Raw genomic sequence first — 16,124 nt, 5'->3', positions numbered from 1 at the left:
ATATTTTAGTTCATAGGGACCACTGGTGGTCCACAGACCACAGGTTGGGAACCACTGTTCTAGAATAAGATGTTTATTTTACCCAATTATTACACAGGATAAAATCATATTTGGGATGTGATCTTGCAAATTTGGAACTGCGTTGATTTATGGGAACGTTCAAGACCAAAGTGGAGTATGAAATAAGCCATGTGTCGAAAGAGTGCTGATAGATTTATGTACCTTTTAAAGTCCAGGTCCAACACTCAAACCACTATACTACACTGATTCCTATTAACATGATGAAAAGAACTGGAAACGTTCCATTATAAATATTTTATTTTTAAGAATACTGATTAACACAGGAAATGCATTTCATGGCTACTGGTTAACGTCTAGAAGTGCAGTTAGGTACTGGTTTACGCATGGATTTGGCACAGTCGACAAAGAGGCTGTAAACAAGTTATTACTTTTTGAAATAGGTCAGCGTACACTGTAGATTAAGAGGATCTACCTTGGTCTGACTGTTGTTAGGTGGTGCGTACAAGTTCACAGTTAAAAGAGGGCTCCGTAGAAATCAGTTTTGAAACCCTGGGATGTGCTGAAGAAGAGTTTATAATCAGTAAAACAAGAATGCGGTCCAAAGTAACAAGTTTGGGGAATAGGACAAAAATACGAGGCTTGCAAGAGATGCTACACTGATATGTTGAACTAAATCCCTACTCTCTGCCCATCAGCAATAAATTCCGGATTCTTTCCCAAAAGAAGAAATCAGAGGCAAGCCTTCAATGCAAAGGAGACTGTTGTGTATCTTCGAGTCATTTTCAACTTATTATGGCAACCCTACTGCAAGGTTTTCTTAGCATTGTTTGTCTTTCTTCTGAGGCTGAGAGACCCATAGTCAACTAGTGGGTTTCAAGTTGTTATTCAAAACCTGTTTTCCAAATTCATAGTCAGATGCTCAAATGACTACACCCTATTGGCTCATACAAGAGATTCTTTCTGGAAAGAACCAAGCAGGCAAGAAATCCCTTGTCTCCTATGAGCAGAGCTTCAAAACATTTTGGAAAAGTACGTTTTTCTAAACTGCTTCTTGGAGAGTGTTATGGAAGTACTGATAGAGAAGGCTTGGTCACTAGAGCAGTGGCTGACTTGAGAAATCTAGAACTTTTGAGTACGTTTCATACACACACACACACACGCCTAGCTCAGCTTGGATGACAGACATTTGGACATTCCGGATTGTAGCAAATGAGGTATAGAATAGAAGGAAAAGGAGGAGGAATACTTGGTTTGTTGAGTTAATGAACTGAAGTACAGTGTTCCCTCACTTATTGTGGGGGTTCCGTTCTAGGACGACCCGTGATAAGTGAAAATACGCGAAGTAGGGACACCATATTAATTTTAATATTTATATATTACTTTATGTATTTTATATATTATTTTCTTACCCACGCTTCCTTACCCACCTCCCGGCCCATCCCAAGGTCACCTGCCTGCCTCCCTGGCCTCTGCAGCACCTCCGGAGCCACACAGACAGCAGCAGGCCAGGGAGGCAGGCCTTCCCCGCTGCGTCTCAAGCTGCCGCACTTCTGGGCTCTGTGGAGGCCAGGGAGGCAGGCTTTCCCCGCTGTGCCTCAGGCCGCCACACTTCTGGGTCCCTGGCCTCCCTTGGACGTAAATATTTAATATTTTATATCTTTTATTAATATTTTCAAAAACTTGCGAAATAGCGAGTCCGTTAAAAACAAACAACGAAGAAGCGAGGGAACACTGTACTTCCTTCTGCATGCCTGGTTCTGTTGCAAAGCCTGGCAAAATGTCCTTTTTGGACTATGACTCCCCAGAATGCCCTAGCCAGCATGGATATCTGAGATGGTTGCAGTCTAAAAAGTAAATTTCTACAAACTGGTATAGCAGTTTGAGTTAGACTGTGGAGACCAGGATAAATCTCTGCTCAGTCATGAAATCCCAATGGGTGGCCTTGGACAGGTCACACTCTCAGCCCCAGAAAACTCAATGATGGGGTTGCCATGGACCAGAAATGCCTTGGAAGACACACAACATCAAAAAATGTGAGGCTCTTTTCATATCTATATCCCTAAAAGAGGTTTTTGGGGAAATATGTTTTGTCTGCTTTCCACTTCAGCCTGCAAGGAGTTGGGTGGGGAATAAAAGGCACAATATAGAAGAGAACAAAATGCTACTTTTGGTCCTGTCTGCTTTGCGAGCTGCAAGCTTCGTCTCTGCTAGGAAAGCAATTTAACTGAGGGACAGAACTAAATGGAAGATCCCTTGAAACAGCTTTCTCTTCTCCAAAGTCACAAATACCTTCTACTTAGCAGATGCAACCTGGCTGGGAAGAAAAATGTCAAAAAACCACAAGCTTGGCCGCTGCAGCTGCTTTGGAAATTATCAGGATTTAGACCTTCTTTGCTTTGGCACAAAACGAGAGTTGGGCCAGGTCTGCAGAAGCAGCAATAGCAGTCACAAAAATACAGTAATCTAGAGAGTAGAAAAGTGATCTCTTGCTGGGAGTTTCTAGGAACCTTTGTCCAAAAAACTTTGTGGAACTTTTTGTTGACATTTTACTAAGTGATACCTTTCATGCTGGAAGGTGGCACCTCCATGGCAGGGCTTCTTCTTTCAATTCCCCAAACAACTGGCTTGAAAAATAGTATTTGTGCTGCTCATAAACTACTTAATGAGTTGACCGTTCCATCCCTCAGAATGGGATGTGCCCAAGGCTGTCCACAGCGCTTTGAGGAACATGTAACTCTCCCATTTCTGCCCACTTCTCGTGATTCTAGTCATTTTGGACTACAACTCCCATCTGCCTTGGATCGGTTCAGTGGGGACATGAGACCCTTGAGATTATGAAAATGTGACCGAATCCCTATTTTCCTGAGCCCTACAGTTTCTAATCTTGGGTATAGGAATGAACTCAGCCTATACAGAGCCTCCCTCACAGTGGCTCCAAAAACTTTAAAAAAAATAAATTTAATGTTTCTGATGCAGATACGTCAACAGGAGAACTCAAGGGAGAAACAGTTGCTTAAATGCAAAATTATGGTTGCTGTGGGCTGTGTATGTATGCACACAAATGTAGGAAAATAGCTGCTCTGTGTGCATTCGTGACTACACAAGGGTCCCAGGTCAGTGGCAGTTTGTGCACAATTTCTGAAGCGTTGCTACAATCTTAAGGACTAGAAACTTGACACGGAAAGGTTTTGGGTGCATTCGAGATTGGAGTGAAACACCCGCATCGAAATATGGCATGCATCAGCTTGGAGGAGATGAACAGCCACAGAATTCGTCCCTAGAGTTTCCAAATCGGGTATTCGGAATCCTTGCAAGAAGTTCCGAAAGCATCCCGAAATTTTGGCCGAAGACATGGTGATAAGCATTGAAAAATAAATGTAAAAAAAAAAAAAAGACTTCATGGATTCAGTTTTTTTTCTTCTATTAGTGAAAATATATATATATAATATATATTTATGATTTTAAATAAACTATTCTCAGACTCTTATAGGATTTGGGTTTTGTTTGCTTGTTGTTTGTTTTTCTTTCTCTCTCAGTGCAAAGTAAGGCTTGGCTACTTGAAGTCGGCCAAAATGTCGCTGAAGATGTTGAGGAAGAGGTGGGCGTGATGGTCGCGGAAGACTAGGGTGGGCCGGAAACGGATGGATCGGTCGCCGCTGCCTCCCAGCACCACACCTGTGGAAAAAAAAACCCCACGTTAGTCATGGGAAATGCATGGTAGGGAAGCCAAACAGGAGTTTGCCCTAAAATCGTGAAAACGGATGCAGGGTGAGTGACACCTGGCTTGAAAACAGTCTGATGTGAAAGGGATTTAGAAATCTCAGTGGACCACAAGCTGAACATGAGCCAGGACTGTGATTCTAGCCTGAATCAATAGGAGTCTAGTGACTAGATCAAGGGAAATCAAAGTCCCACTCTATTTTGCTTTATTCCTCACCGGGAATAATAACCCTACATCTAGTTCTGGGCAGAACAATTCAAGAATGAGATTGACAACATGTCCAGAGAAGGTGGACCACAATGTTCAAAGATTTGGAAGTTGAGCCTACCAAAAAACAGGAGATGGGAATGTTGAGCTTGGAGAAAAGAAACCAAAGAGAAGGGGACATGGGAGCCATGTTGAAATATTTGAAAGGAGGCCAAATTGAGGAGAGGACCAGCTTGTTTCTTGTTGCTCTGGAGACGAAGGCACAAAGGAGCAAATGGATTCAAATTGCATGAAATACTCCACCTGAACATGAGGTAGAACTCCCTGATTCCAGACATGAAACAATCAAGGCCAACTATCACCTCCTAACAAAGGATTCCCCCAGGCAGGAAGCAGCCAGGCTTTGAAGCTGCAAGGCCATTCAGTGCTAATCAAGGTGGCCAATTGCAACATTAACACCTGCTTCAAGCAGACAAGGGTTCTTTCTCCTACCGTAGACATTATTCCAGATATACAAACCTCACTTTCCCAATTTCCAGCAGACCTCATAACCTCTCAGGATGCCTGCCATAGATGTGGGTGAAACGTCAGGAGAGAATGCTTCTGGTACATGTCTATACAGTCTGGAAAACTCACAGCAACTCTCTGATAGTCAGAACCGTTCAACATTAAACTATGCTGCTGTCGGTGGAGTCTCCTCCTCTAGAGATTTTAGAGCAAAGGCTGGATGCCCATCTGTCTGTTTTGATTGTGGGTTCCTACCTGGTAGAAGGGGGTTGGACTGGATGGCTTTTCGGGTCTCATTCAACTAAATGATTCTAAACCAGAGGTTACTTTATTAGACATAGCGTGGTGATGTTTTTTAAGCAGAAACTGATGGCCATCTGTCTGAAGTGCTTTGAATGTGCCTTCCCACCTTCCTACATGTCCCTTGGGGTCTCTTCCAACTCTAAGATTGTATGAGGTACCAAGAAGAGGAAAGTCAAAAGAGGGCCATTGATAGGAATGAGATGAACTGGTTCTTATCCCAAATCTGCAAAACCATCTATCAAGGGACAAGAATTGTGTAATCTTGCCCATTTCAGGACAGTTCTGGCCCTCATAACCCAGACTTCGACCTGAATTGTTTCAGCTAAAACTAGTATGTCTTTGGTCACATCTGTACTGTGAAGTGAATGCAGTTTGCCATCTTTTTTATTGCATTTATGGCAATTTGCTTTATTTATTTTATTTTGCTACTGTATGCATTTTATTCTGATGTAATTTTTGTTGTCTGCATTTTGTATTTTATTTTGCTTTATTGGATCTTTGGGATTGGCCTCATGTTAGCACCCTGAATCCCCCTCGGGGAGATGGTGGCGGGGTATAAATAAAGATTATTATTATTATTATTATTATTATTATTATTATTGACTCAATCCAATACAATCTTGGGAGTTGTACTTTGGCAAACTATTTGACAGAGAAAGCAGCCTACACTCTTGTCAAATGACAACTCCCATGAATCCATAGCACTGAGCTGTGACAGTTAAAGTGCCAAACTGCAGTGTAGATGCACCCATGGAGATGAATGATAGAGTCTCACCTTTGTTTCTGGCTATTGCAATGAGCTTGTTCCTAATGGCATCATTTGGAGTATCGAACGAACAGAATGTCCCTCGTCCTCGTGCCCGGCTGATCAGGTGCGGGTAGCGACTCTATAGGGAGAAAAGAGGATCTTAAACCCAATAGGAATCTCGGCTTTGCTTTTACCATAGAGGTCACGATTGTACACCATCTTCCCCTAGAAAAATTATGGTGCCCCCATAGAAAGCAAAGCAAGACCTAGGTTGCTTTATCATACGTCTTGAGGAAAGTCCTGGATATATTAGACTCAGATACATTTGATGTTGGGAGGTACTGGGTGCATCTACACTGCAAAATTAATGCAGTTTTGGCACCACTGGGAATCTGGGGAGTTTGGTGGGTTATCATCACTCTTTGGCAGAGAAGGCTAAAAATCTTGCAAAACTACAACTTCTATGATTCTGCAGCATTGAGCTGTGGTGGATAAAGTGGCCCCAGACTGTGTTATTTCTATAGTGTAGTAAGATGTGTTGGGTGAGTGGGCTTAATAACAAAAGACCCTCCTCATAAATGTAGTAACTTAGCAGCAGCAGTGTGACCCAGCACAAGTAGCCAAAAGTGATAAAAAGAACAAAAACACACAAACCAATGTTATCTCTCCCATAGGAGGCTTTTCTTTGTAGTTTAATAATATGGTTGCACTATTTACAAGAACAAGGTTTCCATAACACAAGTAAAATTCTTTATACTTCCTTATTTGCTTCCACGCTGGACTTCTTTCTCATGCAGATAACCAGCTCCATTCTCACAGAGTCTCTTCTCGCACCAAACTTACACAGGAGCTTCACACAGTAGCTTTACACACAAGGCCTTCAACCTGGGGCTTCTCACACCAGGCCTTCTCATATTGAGGCCCACCTCCCACTGAGGCCTTTCTCCCACTGAAACTTTCTCACACAGAGTGCTCTCTCAAACCGACACCTTTCTTCCACTGAGGCGAACTCACACTGAGGCCTTCTCAGCTTTATACACACTGCTGCCTTTACACATGATGACCTTCAACCTGGGGCTTCTTTCACAGAAGCCTTTCACACCAGGCTATCGTCACACTGAGGCCTACTCCTACTGAGGCCTACTAACATTGGAGCCTTCTCATACTGAAGCCTCTTACACTGAGACCTCTTTCTCACTGAGGTGTTCTCATAATAGGAATATTAGATCAGCCCCCTCCCTCCTGACTTTCCGAAAAAAGTAAAAACCTGGCTCTTTGAACAAGCGTAACAGATAAACATGGAACTATGAAAGAGTGAAACATGGAATGGCTTAGACGATGCTACTGGAAAATGAGATTAAGTGAAAGACATTGGTGATTATATGTTTTTAATGGTTTTGTATGGATTTTTATGATGTTGTTCTAAATGTTTTTAATTGTATTTTATGACTATTATGGAATTGAATTACTACCAATTTGTAAGCCACCTTGAGTTGCCTTCGGGCTGAGAAAGGCGGGACAGTAATATTGTAAATAAATAAATAAAATACTGAAGCAAACTAACACTGAGATTTACCTCACACTGAGGCCTCTCTCGAGACTGAAGCCTCTTCCTGCTGAGGGCAACTAACACTGAGGTGTACGAAGCTACATGCACACCTGCTTTTATTGAATTGCAGCTTTTTCTGTGTCCTTGCATCCATTTAACACTTCAGTGCTTGACTCACATTTTTGTAATTAAAAATACCTAGTTAATTTTTAATATTTCTGATAAGATGCACCCAAGGTGGCCCTACTATACTAGAGGAAAACCCTGGATAAGCCTCACTGCTGACGTACCTGTAAATCCAGCAGCCCAGCAAGCAGGACCTTCCCCGCATGAGTTGCGTTGTTCAGCAAGTCTTCCCTTTTGATGACATTAATGACTTCTGCAAGGAGCAAGTTCTTGGAGGGGTCCCCAAGCCACGTGTTGAAAATCCGATAGGGCTGCAAAAAAAAAAAAAAAAAAAAAAAGTAAGTAGGAATTCAAAGGAACGATCCATACCACAATTTTTATTTCCCCCTCTTTTTAAATTCCCTTCATTTGTTCCATTCCAAGAGACCTAAGGTGCATCTACACAGGAGAACAGATGCAGTTTGACCCCACCTGAACTGCCATGGCTCAATGCAACGAGATCTGGGGAGTTGTCGTTTGATGAGGCACCAGCCCTCTTGGAAACAGAAAGCTCAAGTCTTTGTGGAACTACAGCTCCCATCATTCCATAGCATGGAACCATGGCTGATCAAGTGGTGTCAACTCTACAGTGCAGATGCACCCTGCGATGCTGATATACTGGGTTATGATCTTATCATTCTAATTATTATTATTATTAGTATTATTATTATGTGCCTATGAAGGCATGCTGATCAAATTTGGAGACGACATCAAATTAGGAGGGATAGCAAATAATATACTTTCAAAGACTGGATCAGAATCCAAAATGCCCCTGACAGATTAGAGAGCTAATTGGCCAGAATTAATTTTTAAAAAGATGTCTACAAGGAGAAATGTACAAAATGATACTTAGGTGATAAATATTTATTTATTTATTCACAGCATTTATATCCCACCCTTCTCACCCCAAAGAGGACTCAGAGCGGCTTACAAGTTATATGTACATACAATATTACATACTATTAGCATAGAGCAATATTAGTCTTATATATTACTATATTGTACTATACCACTATATTGTAATATTATTAGCGATATTAGATGTGATGTAACATATATAATTATACTGAATTATTAATAACATTATATTGTATTACATTCAGAGGCGGCCCTAGGTAATTTTCAAAGGTAAGCAAACATTATTTTGGCGCCCCCCCCCCCCCCCCCCTCAACCAATCACTGAAAAATAAAACATAGAAGGTAGAGGTGAATAAAAGAGTTACCTTACAAACCAGAAATTTACTTACAACATTATGTTCATATAGTTACATTACCTAGAATTAACACAAATTAACTTTTTTTAGAATGCAAATATTTTATTAAACTTAGCAACAATTTTAAGTTTTTGTTGTTATTTTTGGTCTATAAGTACTACACAAAGGTTTATTGGTCATGCTGTCTCTTCAAAAGATTTTTCAGATTAGGGTCTTGCTAATAACAGAGAACTCAAACCCATGCTTGTTGGGTCTGTAAATCAGATTTGTTTTGGAGAACGCAGCCCTAGGAGAATAGACACCTCCTTTTTAAGAAAGCGAACTCTTGTCCTTCAAAAGTGCCATGCCAGCCTGGACCACTGCAATGGGTGTGACAACACAGCCAGCATCTGGCCCCTTCACTTGACTGGATACTTTAACATCCAGGTTTTTTTTAACACAAATAAACTTGAACACTTTTAAAATTAAAAAGATATTTTTCTGGCTTTCAATTTTGAAAACTCGTGTACTATTATATCTGTTTCCATTTCATCCAACAAGCCATTTTCAATGGCCAAGGTTGCTAGTCCACTCAAGCGCTCTTGACTCAAAGTTGATCTTAAGTACGTTTTTATAAGTTTTAATTTTGAAAAACTCCTTTCACCGCTGGCCACAGATACTGGAAGTGTTAACAGAATTCTCAATGCAATATAAACATTTGGGAAAATATCCACATAACCACGTTTGGTTTTGAAAGACAACGCTTTAGCTGGATGACTTCCAGGGGGCAGCATGGTTGCAAATATTTGTAGCTCTTCAAACAGATCATCACCATTCACATCACAGTCTTCACTATCAGCCAAAATGGTTTGAAGGTGTTGACAGGCATTCTTCAATTCTGTTTCATTCAAACTTTTCCCAAGGCTTGAAATATCATACTGGGATCAGATCTTGGGATATAGGGCCTGTCTGGAAGAGCCCCTAGACCCCTTCTACACTGTCCTTATAACCCAAGATCCCATCCCAGGTTATCTGCTTTGAACTGGATTATATGAGTCCACACTGCCAGATAATCTGGGATAAACAGAAAACCTGGGATCAGATCTCGGGATATAGGGCCTGTCTGGAAGGGCCCCTAGACCCCTTCTACACTGACCTTATAACCCAAGATCCGATCCCAGGTTATATGCTTTGAACTGGATTATATGAGTCTGCACTGCCAGATAATCTGGGATAAACAGAAAACCTGGGATCAGATCTTGGGATATAGGGCCTGTCTGGAAGGGCCCCTAGACCCCTTCTACACTGTCCTTATAACCCAAGATCCGATCCCAGGTTATCTGCTTTGAACTGGATTATATGAGTCCGCACTGCCAGATAATCTGGGATAAACAGAAAACCTGGGATCAGATCTTGGGATATAGGGCCTGTCTGGAAGGGCCCCTAGACCCCTTCTACACTGTCCTTATAACCCAAGATCCGATCCCAGGTTATCTGCTTTGAACTGGATTATATGAGTCCGCACTGCCAGATAATCTGGGATAAACAGAAAACCTGGGATCAGATCTTGGGATATAGGGCCTGTCTGGAAGGGCCCCTAGACCCCTTCTACACTGTCCTTATAACCCAAGATCCGATCCCAGGTTATCTGCTTTGAACTGGATTATATGAGTCCGCACTGCCAGATAATCTGGAATAAACAGAAAACCTGGGATCAGATCTTGGGATATAGGGCCTGTCTGGAAGGGCCCCTAGACCCCTTCTACACTGTCCTTATAACCCAAGATCCGATCCCAGGTTATCTGCTTTGAACTGGATTATATGAGTCCGCACTGCCAGATAATCTGGGATAAACAGAAAACCTGGGATCAGATCTTAGGATATAGGGCCTGTCTGGAAGGGCCCCTAGATCCCTTCTACACTGTCCTTATAACCCAAGATCCGATCCCAGGTTATCTGCTTTGAACTGGATTATATGAGTCCACACTGCCAGATAATTTGGGATAAACAGAAAACCTGGGATCAAATCTTGGCATATAGGGCCTGTCTGGAAGGGCCCCTAGACCCCTTCTACACTGTCCTTATAACCCAAGATCCGATCCCAGGTTATGTCATATAATCCAGTTCAAAGCAGATAACCTGGGATCGGATCTTGGGTTATAAGGACAGTGTAGAAGGGGTCTAGGGACCCCTCCAGACAGGCCCTATATCCCAAAATCTGATCCCAGGTTTTCTGTTTATCCCAGATTATCTGGCAGTATGGACTCATATAATCCAGTTCAAAGCAGATAACCTGGGATCGGATCTTGGGTTATAAGGACAGTGTAGAAGGGGTCTAGGGGCCCTTCCAGACAGGCCCTAGACCCCTTCTACACTCTCCTTATAACCCAAGATCCGATCCCAGGTTATCTACTTTGAACTGGATTATATGAGCCCGGCCCACAAAATAATCTGGGATAAACAGAAAACCTGGGATCAGATCTTGGGATATAGGGCCTGTCTGGAAGGGTCCCTAGACCCCTTCTACACTGTCCTTATAACCCAAGATCCGATCTCAGGTTATCTGCTTTGAACTGGATTATATGAGTCCGCACTGCCAGATAATCTGGGATAAACAGAAAACCTGGGATCAGATCTTGGGATATAGGGCCTGTCTGGAAGGGCCCCTAGACCCCTTCTACACTGTCCTTATAACCCAAGATCAGATCCCAGGTTATCTGCTTTGAACTGGATTATATGAGTCCACACTGCCAGATAATCTGGGATAAACAGAAAACCTGGAATCAGATCTTGGGATATAGGGCCTGTCTGGAAGGGTCCCTAGCCCCCTTCTACACTGTCCTTATAACCCAAGATCCGATCCCAGGTTATCTGCTTTGAACTGGATTATATGAGTCCACACTACCAGATAATCTGGGATAAACAGAAAATCTGGGATCAGATCTTGGGATATAGGGCCTGTCTGGAAGACCCCTAGACCCCTTCTACACTGTCCTTATAACCCAAGATCCGATCCCAGGTTATCTGCTTTGAACTGGATTATATGAGTCCGCTCTGCCAGATAATCTGGGATAAACAGAAAACCTGGAATATGAGGATTTAAAGATTGAACTGCAAAGACTCTGGCACAAGCCAGTGAAAATGGTCCCAGCGGTGATTGGCACACTGGGTGCAGTGCCTAAAGACCTTGGCCTGCACTTAAACACAATCAGCACTGACAAAATCATGATCTGCCTGCCAGCTGCAGAAGGCGACCTTACTGGGATCTGCATGCATTATTCACCTATACATCACACAGTCCTAGATACTTGTGAAGTGTCCCACGTGTGATCCAATACAACTTTTGCCCCATATAACAACAACAACAACAACAAAAACAACAACAAACCCACAAACAACAGCAAGTCAAAGTTATACCAGGTTCCCTCATCCTTTCTGCCCCATATAATAAAATAATGATAATGATAATGATAATGATAATAATAATAATAATATAATAACAATAACAGTAAGTGGGGCCATGAAGTTCTCGGATGCAGAGGGGAAGACTCCAACTCCCACTATTCCTCGCAGCCACAGGCCCTTTCCTTGTAAGCAGGTGACTAGAACTGACCTGGCCTTGAGCCCCTCCTGCTCCTCCCCGATCTTGAATAACTGGAGGCACGCGGGCGCCTCCTCGCACACAGCTGCTCTCGCCTCCTCCTGCACGCACGCACGCACACAGGCACAGAGTGGAGGGAAACACACGAGCCCGCCTTTCCCGTCCAACTGTGGGGCGCATGCGCAGAGCCAGAAGGGAGGCTGCGGACTCTGTGTAGCCTTCAAGAGGGAGAGGGAGGCAGAGAAAGGTTGCCGAGGGGAGGGGGCATTTACAAAGGCGCCCTTGTGCCTCTGGCAAAAAAAACCAAAAAACTATTCAGCGGTCGCTTACCTAGCGTAATGCAAGAACCGCCCCTGATTACATTATAATCTTATTATCAATATTATATGGTTATATAAGATATTATACTTTTAGCACAATATGAAATGCACAGTTGCACCTGACTTGAAACCAGTCTATGTGAAAGGGATCTAGGAGTCCTGGTAGACCACAAGTAGACCAGAGGACCAATGCAATCCTTGGCTGCATCAACAATAGTCCAGTGTTTAGGTGGAGGAAGTCATCATCCCACTCTATTCTGATTTGGTTAGACCTCACCTGGAATAATAACCCTGTGCCCAGTTCTGAGCATCATAATTTGAGAAGGAGAGGTACCAGTGGAAGGGGTCCAGAGAAAGGAGACCAACATGATCAAAGTTTGGATGCCAAACCCTAAGAGGAATGGCTGAGAGAGCTGGGGATGTTTAGCTTGTAGACAGGAAGAATGAGAAAAGGAGTTATGAGAACCAGGTTTAAATATCTGAAAGGATGTCACACTGAGGAAGGGGGAAGCTTGGCTTCTGCTGCTCCAGAGATTGAGACATGATGGAGCAATGGATTCAAATTGCAGAAGAGATTCCCCCTAAACATTCAAAAGAACTTCCTCATCATAGTCAGAGCTGTTCAGCAGAGAAATATACTGTTCTGGAGTGGAGTCTCCGTCTCTGGCAGTTTTTCAGCAGAGGCTGGATGGCCATCTGTTGGGAGGGTTTGGATTGTGTCTTCCTGCCTGGAAGGGGAGGACTGGACTGGATAATCTTTGGAGTCCCTTCAAACTCAATGGGATATGGACTGTGGGGGATCACAGTGGGGTAGGACTATGCTACCACTTTGGGAGTCGGGTGGAGATTTCTTCTCTGGAGGGCTTTAAGCAGAGGCTGGATGGCCATCTGTCAGGAGTGCTCTGATATATTCATTCCTGCATGGCTGAATGGAACGCCTTTGCAGTCTCTTCCAAGACTGAGAATGAATCCAGCTCTTGCCACAGGAAAGGCATTGAGGCCCTTCAGGGCAAGTCTATAGACTTCTATTCAAAGACTTACAGCGTTAGCGCGGAATTCCTCCTTGTGGAAAAACCCTCCGGTCATCATCTTCTTGCTGAAGGATAGCACGTCTGCGGGGTCATCAAGGCCCCAATGCTCATGGGCCCAGAACTTGCCTGTGCACCCGCCTCCCGTCTGCACCTCGTCCACCAGGAAACCGCATCCATGCTATTTTTTAAAAAAAAAATTGAGCAAAGTTAGACCAACTTTGGGAAAGGAAGTGTGATGCATCTCAGCCCTCTTCTCTTTGTAATGTATGTGAGAGAAATACGGGGCACAAATAATGGGGGAGATCCAATTTTGAGTTCCGTCTCAGTACAGAGCCCTAAGGGAGTCATAAACAGTCATAGAAAATGGGAAGAAGCAGTAAACATATAACCATATCTGCTGGGAGAAAGGTGAGGTATCATTTCAAAATTGCCTAATTCAAAGGTATAGCTATATGAGCCTGTATCAGTACAGTAGGCTCTAAGTATCCAGTCTGAGTATTAATAAAAACTGCCAGCCTGATTAACACTGAGTGGCCTTGCAGCTTCAAAGCCTGGCTGGTTCCTGCCTGGGGGAAATCCTTTGTTGAGAGGTGTTAGCTGAAACAATCAGGCCCAGTTAACACCTCCCAACAAAGGATTCCCCCAGGCAGGAAATAGCCAAGCTTTGATGCCTCAAGGCCATTCAATGCTAATCAAGCCAGGAGAGAATGCTTCTGGAACATGGCCATGCAGCCCAGAAAAGTTACAGTAAACCCATGCATTTAGTGTTTTAAGTATTTATTTTATTTGAATTGATACTCTGCTCTTCTACCGGAATGTGATTCAAAGCAACTGTGCTCTCCAACAAATAATATAATTTGGCTCCTCTCTTCCCAAAATCCAGGTCTGATTGCTAGAGAAGAAAGGGTTATATATTTATTTTTTGATGTGTCAGGAGCGACCTGAGAAACTGCAAGTCGCTTCTGGTGTGAGAGAATTGGCCGTCTGCAAGGATGTTGCCCAGGGGACACTGGGTGATTTGATGTTTTATCATCCTTGTGGGAGGCTTCTCTCATGTCCCCACATGAGGAGCTGGAGCTGATAGAGGGAGCTTATCCGCCTCTCCCTGGATTTGAACCTGCGATCTGTCGGTCTTCTGTCCTGCCGGCACAGGGGTTTAACCAGGGGCTCCTGGAAAGGGTTATGAAAAGTCCAGATTTAAGTCTATTGTTACCCACCTTTCTGGCAATATTCCTCAATTTCCGGAAGAATTCATCCGAAGCGTGGTTGTCCCCACCTTCCGACTGAATGGGCTCCACAATGATGCCGGCCACCACTTTCTTCTTTTTCCGGTATTTCACAATTAGGTCTTCCACCTGCAGGTTACAGTATTTGTTTTTTGACAAGCAAGTTGTTTAATTTCTCCCTTTTGTTGCTATCCGATAGGGCAAACAATTAACATTTTAGAGGAAAAATTAAATCGAAAACTTTTGAATTCTGCGCAGAAATACCATATGTGCGATTCAGTTCACTGGTTAGTGTCTTGCAAAGACCGAATATATAGAGGTTTTTCATGACGAAAGGAATGTAGAAACACATGAATACATTGCGAGTTGATCCATTCCTGTTTTAAAGATCCATTCTTCCACTGTTGGGATTTCAGCCTTTTCCCAGCATTTTGTGTATATTTTATTATTATTATGCAGCACTGGTAACAACAATTTAACCCCGGTGTGTAGCATTCTTGGACCAATTATCATATAGTGTTTTAAAATTGGAGAAAAATGTAAACTTGGATAAATAGGTGAATGAATGAACGTATGAAAACAGAGTAATCACTGAGCAAAAATGCGCAAAAAAATTATCCCTATTGTTTGCTGGCATGATAATAAATTTGGTGTTCTCTATCTTGTTTGGGGGTTATAACAGACCTTGACAATGTTCCTTTGTGGATTTCAACTCCCAGCATCCTGTACAGGCTGGTTTGGTGATTCTGGGAGCCAGAGGCCAAAAAAAAGGAACATTTCCAAGCAAGATATGGTTTATGACACATGGTCCTGTCCTTCAATGCATCCCACCCTTTCATTCTTTGCTGCCTGGGCGCATCTACACTGAATAATTAAGACATTATGGCACCACTTTAACTGCCTTGACTGAATGCAATGGAATCCTTGGAGTTGTAGTTTGTTGAGGAACCAGCATTCTTGGGGACAGAAGGCTAAAGTCCTTGTAAAACTATAAAAACTAAAGGTTTCCCCTGACATTAAGTTGAGTCATGCCCAACTATGGGAGGTGGTGGTCATCTCCATTTCTAAGCCGAAGAGCTGGCGTTGTCCATAGACGCCTCCAAGGTCATGTGGCTGGCATGGAGTTCGTTACTTTCCCGCTGGAGCAGTATCTATTGATTTACTCACATCTACATGTTTTCGAACTGCTAGGTTGGCAGAAGCTGGGGCTAACAGTGGGAGCTCACCCACTCCCCAGATTTGAACTTCTGACCTTTCGGTTAGCAAGTTCAGCAGCTCAGTGGTTTAACCCATGGTGCCACCAGGGGCTCCATGTATTTATTCACGTGGAGGAAACTTCAAAGGCCATAAACTTGGTCTAAACAAACTTCCAAAGAACGCGACATCCACGAAAGAGAAAAACAAAAGAATGAAAAGAAAGCTGAAATACTGAAGAAGAAATCTCTAAGAAATTGTTATAATAATAGTAATAATAATATGAAGTGATTTTTTAAAAATAGAGAATAAAGCTTCGAAACAAAAAAGTGAACTGA

The 16,124-nt window shown here is 42.9% G+C and overlaps 1 protein-coding gene across 3 annotated transcripts in view; it reads right to left on the bottom strand.

Annotated features, from left to right (window-relative positions):
* Positions 1–300: 300 nt before the first annotated feature.
* Positions 301–16,124, bottom strand: part of LOC137095160 (4-aminobutyrate aminotransferase, mitochondrial) — a 57,742-nt gene continuing 41,918 nt past the window's right edge. For 2 of the 3 annotated variants that reach the window (XM_067461492.1, XM_067461493.1), the window contains exons 12-16: positions 14,584–14,721; positions 13,377–13,544; positions 7,347–7,493; positions 5,535–5,646; positions 301–3,696 (exon numbers count right to left, since the gene is read on the bottom strand). In XM_067461492.1, coding sequence (XP_067317593.1) covers positions 3,575–3,696; positions 5,535–5,646; positions 7,347–7,493; positions 13,377–13,544; positions 14,584–14,721 — 687 coding nt within the window. In that variant the 3' untranslated portion in view covers positions 301–3,574. The remainder of the gene's footprint in view (positions 3,697–5,534; positions 5,647–7,346; positions 7,494–13,376; positions 13,545–14,583; positions 14,722–16,124) is intronic. The other variant, XR_010908800.1, reaches the window with a different exon arrangement.

This window comes from Anolis sagrei, chromosome Y, assembly GCF_037176765.1.
Source record: "Anolis sagrei isolate rAnoSag1 chromosome Y, rAnoSag1.mat, whole genome shotgun sequence".
Lineage (NCBI taxonomy): Eukaryota > Metazoa > Chordata > Lepidosauria > Squamata > Dactyloidae > Anolis > Anolis sagrei.
This window is presented reverse-complemented; position numbering and strand designations above follow the sequence as displayed.